The 8333-nt window shown below is 46.3% G+C and overlaps 1 protein-coding gene across 5 annotated transcripts; it reads right to left on the bottom strand.

Annotated features, from left to right (window-relative positions):
* Positions 1-284: 284 nt before the first annotated feature.
* Positions 285-4959, bottom strand: LOC143824316 (dickkopf-related protein 3-like). 5 transcript variants are annotated; one of them, XM_077311472.1, is made up of 5 exons: positions 4552-4959; positions 4015-4107; positions 2872-3019; positions 1789-1951; positions 285-726 (listed from the first exon to the last, which is right to left on the bottom strand). In XM_077311472.1, the coding sequence occupies exons 2-5, from the start codon at positions 4015-4017 to the stop codon at positions 402-404; spliced, it is 639 nt and encodes a 212-aa protein (XP_077167587.1). In that variant the 5' UTR covers positions 4018-4107; positions 4552-4959; the 3' UTR covers positions 285-401. The 5 variants fall into 5 exon arrangements, with proteins under 5 accessions (XP_077167587.1, XP_077167585.1, XP_077167586.1 ...); XM_077311470.1 differs by lacking the exon at positions 4552-4959 and adding an exon at positions 4341-4541; XM_077311471.1 differs by lacking the exon at positions 4552-4959 and adding an exon at positions 4307-4541.
* Between the last annotated feature and the right edge of the window lie 3374 nt (positions 4960-8333).

Here is an 8333-nt window from a genome sequence, read left to right on the forward strand (position 1 = left end):
CTCTCCTCGCCCTCCCGCAGTAAGGAGCTTCCCGGGCCGCAAGCTTGCGGCCTGGGAAGTCTTTTACTGCGGGGGGGGGGGGCGGGGAGAGGGAGCTGCGGCCCGGCGCCATGGCCCGCAGGTTGGGGACCACTGCCTTAGAGGGTTTGGGTTTTGTTTGTTTATTAACGAAACGGGATCCGATTTTTTTCCTTCGCCGGAAAGTCTAAGAATGACGGTCAAAGCGTAAACAGAACAGCATTGTCACATTAATGCTTTTATTAACAAAAACAAACGTTTGTCATGCACAACGTAGACGTCAGTGGGATAGGAGGGGCAAGGCCAAAGAGGGAAAGGAGAAAGATAAGGATGGCAAGGAGGAGGAGCAAGCTGTGAAAGTCTCAGGCAAAAAACCCTCAAAGTTAGTAAAAGCCGGGTCCAAAGTACTGTCCCATTTGGTCAGCCAGCTGCTCGAGTTCCTGGAAATCCGACCGGTTGGGATCGTCCCTTTCCTCCCATGGAGACAGTCTCTTCTCTTCGTAGTCTTCACTCAACTCAGCATCTTCCATAGAATAAAGGCCTCTGGGCAGGCTGACTATGGCCAGATGGCCCTCTGGCCTCGAGTCACCATAGTAAGCCTCCTCCTTGTTCCGGTTCAACAGGATAGGCTGTAAAACAGGCAGCTGTTCACCGAGGCTGTTGATCTCCATGCTGTTCTCTGGCTTTTCACATGTAGAAACGGCATATCTAGGAGGGAAGGGAACACGGTGGCAGAAGTGGGATTAGTGGGAGACATACAAATGTAGTATCATTTCATCCCGGTGCAGATCTGTTGCATTCCTGTGTTCTCTGTGTTGTTTGCCCTTTTCTCAGACCCAATTTGTGGTTGGTTAGAGATCGTAGTGCCTGCATGCCTTGCTCAGAACAGCAAAATGCTTGCAATCCCAGGGCTATTTTCATCATGGAAATAAAATGTCAAATTGCTCTGGGTTGTTCAGCAATGACGAACATGAACCAAACGTGAAAAAACAAGGACATAAACCTGATTACCGAATGTAGATTAGTTTGATCTATCGTATTTCCAATAGCCACTTATAGCTGTGAAAATTGGACATTGAAAACAGACAAGAGGAGAGTCCATTTGTTTGATTTCTGGTGTTGGAGAAGGCTTCCACTGATTTTGTGCACAGCAAAAGTTACAAACAAGGAAATACTATAGCGCATAAATCCTAATATATCACTGGTAGGCGAAAAGCACGAAACTATCACTATGTCAGCTCAACGGAGAAGGCAATTATGCTAGGATTGGTCAGTGGAAAAAGGAAACCAGATTGACATCACGGTGGTTAGATGCAATCAAAATGGACACCGGACAGAGCATTATAGAACTAAAAGAAGAGTGCAAGATCAAAAATCATGACCACAGTTGAGCCATAGGCTCGCCACAAATTGGACGCGACTGAATGGCCAACGTTATCAGCATTTTCAGTTGCTTTCTGTTGACATGGCAGGAGTTTTGCCAGGCTGATCTTCTCTTTGCAGTTGTAAAGCAATTTCTGATTATTATTTTTATTTTCGATCACACACAATTGCAACGCTAGAAAAAAAAACATTCTAAAAATGGTATGCATCGCTCTAGCAAAGAAATCGGGAATTAAATCCCATCTGCCCAATCCAGCCACAACTAGGAGTAAACGAGAATCAGCTACTTGAAACAGCAGGAGCCACTTTAAAAGAGCCTTCTGTTCATTTTAGAACTAAGTGACACAACAAGGAAGGGGATTCTTTTGACAGAATTAATCCTCTTACCTTTTACTTCTGCACTGCAAGCCCTGGGCACATGGACAATACTGCCCGGATTTGGCAAATGCCGCCTGGTTACCCCAGCCCATCAGCCCAAAGAAGGTTGTGCTAGGTGTCTGGCATGCTTCTCCTTCTTTCGGATGTGGAGCGCAGACTGGAAATGATAAAGCTGCAAGGAGATAGGGCAGAAATTGGGAAACCTGACATGTGCAAAATGCAGCGATCAAAAGAAGTGCCGAACGTCCCCTCTGTTAGCCCTACTTGAAATGAATGGGGTTTCTGCGGGAGAAGTTCTCTGGATAGTCAAGAAATGTTGGCTTAATTCTCAGCGAAATTCAAGGAAATGTAGGCAAGAATTTCTCAAAGCTATTGTTAGGAGGTAGCATTGTCCAGATCAGAGGTCCTCAATATGGAGTCCGCTGGCACTCTTTCTGATGCCTGCCAGGACTTCTGATTACTCACTGGAGGCTGGATTCCCTGTGTTGACTTTTTAACCATTGTTTCAGCATCTGCTGCCACCAAAACATAAGGCTCTTTGCTGCATCTGATGGTAAATTGTTGTATGCATAAAAATATTTTCAAACAATGTTTCTTTTAAAGGCATCCTCCCAAACAGACTTTCGGCCCCGAAGTGTTGAAGAGTTGCTGTTACACTTATGTTGGACCTCACTTCCTAACCTTTTGTGGTTGGCTCCGCCTCTTGTGACAGCCATTTTGGAGTTGGCGGTCCCTCCTGCGGCAGCCATTTTGTAGTCATACCCAAAAGTGCTAAAAAACGAAAAGCCTGAAGACTCCTGCTGCAGACATATGTCCTTACGTCCCCCAAAGAGGATTAAGATCTAGTAATCAAAACCGAAAGGACCGGATGAGGGTCCATGGGGGCCAAGGGGAAGCCAGTAAAACTCAGTGGCCACAAAGGTTATTGCCTTTTTGCAGAGGCTGTATCCACGAAATGTAATGCCTAGCCATGCCACCCAGCAAGTAACATCTGGGGTAATCAGACTGCCCAAAGCGCCCCCTTTTATTGCATCACTAATCTGCCATGAGTTCCGGGGAGAGCAAAAGGGGAAGCATGTAAAGGCATCTCACAGCTGCTGGTGGCACAGCACAGTCCTGAAGCACATTCGTCTCTGTTTGGGTCGCATCTCGTCCCACTCTCTCCTTGGCTCACACCTTCTGCGCACTTGCCCCATACGCACAGGTAACCCAAGCAGCATTCGCCATCCTTTAGGCAAGTCTAGGAGACAGAACAAGCGAGGTGCAGGGAGCTTGTACCCCATTCCTTGAAACACCCCAATAGTCTATTCCAGCCTTTCTCAACTTTTATTTTACCATTGAGAAACCCCTGAAACATTCTTCAGGCTTTGAGAAACCCCAGAGTGATATGGTATGTGTCAGTAGCTTCTGTACATTTAAGCTTTCGTACGTGCTCAGAAGCTACTGGCACACACTAGAGCTTTTTAGCAGCTGTGGAGAAGGAGACTTACATTTGATAAGTGGACATCTATTTTTGTTATTCGTGCAGAATTTTTAAAATCTCACTGGCTGCTTTCTCTACTCTGTATCATGTGAGCTGTGTCTATGTTTTTCACTTTATAAATTTGCACAACGAGGGTTAATATAATCTGAACATTTTTCGGATATTAGATTTCAGATTATTATAATATGACATTTTGCGGACACCTAACCCTCCAGGAGGCAATATCACCAGGGGGGAGCCATAGCTTCTGTTCCTTCATGCAATACTTTTAAAGTCACTTATGCCATTAAATGTTGAGTCTACATTTAAAGTCCCTGCACTGTCATGTCCAAGTCTATGCTGGTTCTGACTTTACCGTTTGCATACTTCAATTTCAAGATGTACGCACGGAATCAGGAGGAGAACATTCCATGGAGATGAAAAATTTGCTGCGTCAGAAAAACCAGAGGCCATTCCGACATGCGTGCGTTACACGGTGGATGGCGTGGCCTTCTGGCAAGTGGGAGTCACAGGACCGCCCATGTTCAGCACTTCCCTTCAGGGGAAAGACCATGTTCCCACAATGGATGCAGCATCGAAGCCGCATGCAAACAATGCTCTGTCAAGCATACCCCGATGTACTCTGTTATAAGGTACTTTCATTGTTTTTCATATGCCTCTGATCGGAATTTTTACTTTTTGTTGTCTATGCACATCGAATTCTATGCCAATAAAGGTTTTCTGCATCTCTGTCTTTACCCCGGTGTACTCACCATATCCTCAGCCTTGCACTGCTGACACCGGGATGCAAGCAGCGACCGGAAACAGAATTGATCCCTTTGACAATCATTGTCGTTCTCGCACACCTGTCGGGGAGGAAGCAAACACATTAAAGGCCACTGGACTATCAGGTCAGCTTTTCCAGTCCTGGGGAATAGCTAGAATTCCAGCAGATCCCCTCTCTTGCCGCAAGCCTTACGTGAGGAAACGGAGATCGGGGTTTAGAGTTGCATGCTTTGCCAGGCAAAGGGGCTGGGAGCAGGGATGGAACACCTGCTCACCTACCTAAGCTTGAGATTGGCCAGGATCATTGTGTCACCTGATTGGTTTGGTCTCTCTCTCTCTCTCTCCAGTGACTGCTGGCAGAATGCTTCCTGCACGGCCTGAGTGTAAATCTTATACAGGAACTTGCTCCTGATTGAGGTTGTTATCAGTCAGAAAGGAAAAGGAAAAGGCACCTATTCCCTTCTTTTCCGTTTGGTTCTCCACTCCGACGCCACAGACTGCTCCAGTGTAGCATTCAGACTTACTGGCACTCAGCAAATGTTTTTAAAGTTTGACTCATGCCGGCTGCAGGAAGTGAAAGCGAGAGAGCGCGTTCAGCGTATAAAAGCACGGGAAACGGGTTAGTGGCCAACTTAGGGGCATGCAGGTCAGTGGAAGCCAACTTAAGAGGAAGGAACATAGAAGGAAGCCAGAACACAGCCCTGTCGTACGCCTACTTGCTGACTAACCGATGTAGAAATCTTGGAAATTATATTGCATTTCAACGAGGAATGCTTAACAAGTTGTTAATTAGGAATACGAGGGTCAGAGGTACCGTTGGGACTTCTTCTGTTCAGGAAACTGAATCAAACGCTGAATCAAAGTTGATAAATACCATATTGAGCTTTCCCTTTTGAGAAGATGAAATCAAACAAGACAAAACTAACATGTGGTGCAAAACAGAGCTATTTTTCCTGAAGCCTATCCGTTCCAGACCCAAAATCTCAGTTGCCTACGTCTGAGGCTGCCATCTCTGGGTTGGGAAATACCTGGAGATCTGGGGCAGGTGAGCTTTGGGGAGGGGAGAGCAGGATATAAGGCCCTATAGAGTTCACCCTCCAAAGCAGTCATTTTCTCCAGAGGAACTGATCTTGGCTGTCTAAAGAGCACTTGCCGGTGATCTCCACATGCCACCTGTGTTGGAATACTCAGAGGGGATACGTAGTCAGCATGCTTAGATTAGGAACTTTCTGGTATTTTTCAAACACGCTCCTATGTCCTGATTGGCTGGATTAGAAATTTTCTGCTTCCCTGAGTACACTTCCTGCCTGCTTTCCCCTCCAGTACATTAGTTAGGACTCTCCGTCTCTCCTTTCTTACTCACAAAGATTGTTTCTCTTCTCAATAAAACTATTGTGTTTTTTTAAGCTGCAGGTGCACCTCTGTCTCGCATATTTGAACTCTGCGAACAACCTGGAAGATGGCGTCCCTAGCTGGATCCAGTTATCCAATTTAATTTGCACAAGGGAAGCATACAATTTACCCAAAACAGAGAAAAGGCTAAGAGGATGATAATTAGGAGGGTTGTTTCTGGCTGGGAGTGGTGGGTGAATGAATGAATGAATGAATGAATGAATGAATGAATGAATGAATGAATGAATGAATGAATGAATGAATGAATGAATGAATGCTGCCTCTGATCTGGTATTATCCTATCCTATTATCCTATCAAATGCTGGGAGGAATCAAATCTGGCCCAGGGGCCATAACAGTCTGGTTAATCCATAGCCAATTTTGTCTGGTCGTAATGGAACACAAACAGACAGATCCACTGGCTTAGGATACATCTGTTAAAACTGCACTGGAGTCTTCGAATAAGGGGTGTTTTTTCAATACTTGAAAAAATACTTGTGGCATTGTTTAAGTGATGGAAGTCTTCCCTAGGGTGGGGGGGGGGGGTTGCAGAGGGAAGGTAGCAGTGGCCAGGTGGTAGCTTTCCTTGGGGTTGGTTGAGGCCTGGGGCTCTTAACCTAAGGTGACCAGATTGCCCCACTTTTGGAGGGGCATCTGGGGGTACCTGGCAAATGGTACTTATGTTGCAATTAAAAATATGTATATTACAATACTATTTTTGTGTTCTATGAAACTTTTTGCTGCTCCATATAGACCAAATTTTTAATCAAGAACCCCCCTGGTCAGTGGTGTCCCGCTTTACTAATCTTAAAATCTGGTCAACTTATCTTAACCAGCCAATGGGAGGGGGTATCTCTGTAGCCTTTGGCCCCTCGTATTTCATTTATATTATATATATATATATTTCATCAGACTGGAGAGAGGTGAGTAGCGGGGTACCTCAGGGTTCGGTGCTCGGCCCGGTACTTTTTAAGTACTCTGATGAAACATATATATATATATATGTTTCATCAGACTGGAGAGAGGTGAGTAGCGGGGTACCTCAGGGTTCGGTGCTCGGCCCGGTACTTTTTAACATATTTATTAATGATCTAGATGAGGGGGTGGAGGGACTACTCATCAAGTTTGCAGATGACACCAAATTTGGAGGACTGGCAAATACTCCGGAAGATAGAGACAGAGTTCAACGAGATCTGAACACAATGGAAAAATGGGCAAATGAGAACAAGATGCAATTTAATAAAGATAAGTGTAAAGTTCTGCATCTGGGTCAGAAAAATGAAAAGCATGCCTACTGGATGGGGGATACGCTTCTAGGTAGCACTGTGTGTGAACGAGACCTTGGGGTACTTGTGGATTGTAAACTAAACATGAGCAGGCAGTGTGATGCAGCGGTAAAAAAGGCAAATGCCATTTTGGGCTGTATCAACAGAGGCATCACATCAAAATCACAAGATGTCATAGTCCCATTGTATACGGCACTGGTCAGACCACACCTGGAGTACTGTGTGCAGTTCTGGAGGCCTCACTTCAAGACGGACATCGATAAAATTGAAAGGGTACGGAGGAGAGCGACGAAGATGATCTGGGGCCAAGGGACCAAGCCCTATGAAGATAGGTTGAGGGACTTGGGAATGTTCAGCCTGGAGAAAAGGAGGTTGAGAGGGGACATGATAGCCCTCTTTAAGTATTTGAAAGGTTGTCACTTGGAGGAGGGCAGGATGCTGTTTCTGCTGGCTGCAGAGGAAAGGACACGCAGTAATGGGTTTAAACTTCAAGTACAACGATATAGGCTAGATATCAGGAAAAAGTTTTTCACAGTCAGAGTAGTTCAGCAGTGGAATAGGCTGCCTAAGGAGGTGGTGAACTCCCCCTCACTGGCAGTCTTCAAGCAAAGGTTGGATACACACTTTTCTTGGATGCTTTAGGATGCTTAGGGCTAATCCTGCGTTGAGCAGGGGGTTGGACTAGATGGCCTGTATGGCCCCTTCCAACTCTATGATTCTATGATTCTATGATTCTATATATATATTTGTATACCGCCCTCCCCGAAGGCTCAGGGCGGTTTGCGTGAAACAGAGCAGAAACAAAACAGCAGGTAACTTAGATTAACAATAATGAATGAAGTGAAACAACCAGCAACATGGAACCGTAGAAAAATTAAACATTGAAGTGACTCCTACTGAGAGCCCAGTGGGTTGGACGGAATTAGGGTGGGTGCCATAGGAGGGAGGCTCAGGGGGGGAGGGCCCTTGGGAAGGGGTGGTTCAGATCGACCTCCTCTACCAAATGCCTGTGGAGGAGCTCTCTTCTGCAGAACTGTTCATAGGGTTGACCTGTACTTTAATGCCACCTGTGCTGCTTCTGGGGATCCTGCTAGTCCTTCAACGGCTGTGGAGGTATTTGTAGTTATCAGACAGATTGAGGTAGACCCCCCCCCACACACACACACACGTGTGACATGTGTGTCTGTGCCGGGTGTACGGACACAGCAAGCCTACCCTTTTCAACCAATCTATCTTTACTGGTCTGGTAAAGGTTACCAGGACGTCGGCTCTCACCCTCTGGTACCATCGACCTACCCATCTCTTCCACCACTCCGAGGTCGGTACCCAGCATGCTGGGGGGTAAACGGTAATGACTGGGGAAGGCACTGGCAAACCACCCCGTATTGAGTCTGCCATAAAAACGCTAGAGGGCGTCACCCCAAGGGTCAGACATGACTCGGTGCATTTTCCAAACGTGGCCATCCCAACACCGACCTCTGGGTATGTGGGGGTGGGGGGAGAGAGAAAGAGACCCCGATGGTCCTAAGAGAGTCCTCGGTGCTGTGTCCCCTCTTTCAGGCAGGAACCTGACTGTGGACAGTCCGAAGTACCAGGCTCTAATGAAGGAGTGGGAAGAAGAAAAGACC

This window comes from Paroedura picta, chromosome 15, assembly GCF_049243985.1.
Source record: "Paroedura picta isolate Pp20150507F chromosome 15, Ppicta_v3.0, whole genome shotgun sequence".
NCBI lineage: Eukaryota > Metazoa > Chordata > Lepidosauria > Squamata > Gekkonidae > Paroedura > Paroedura picta.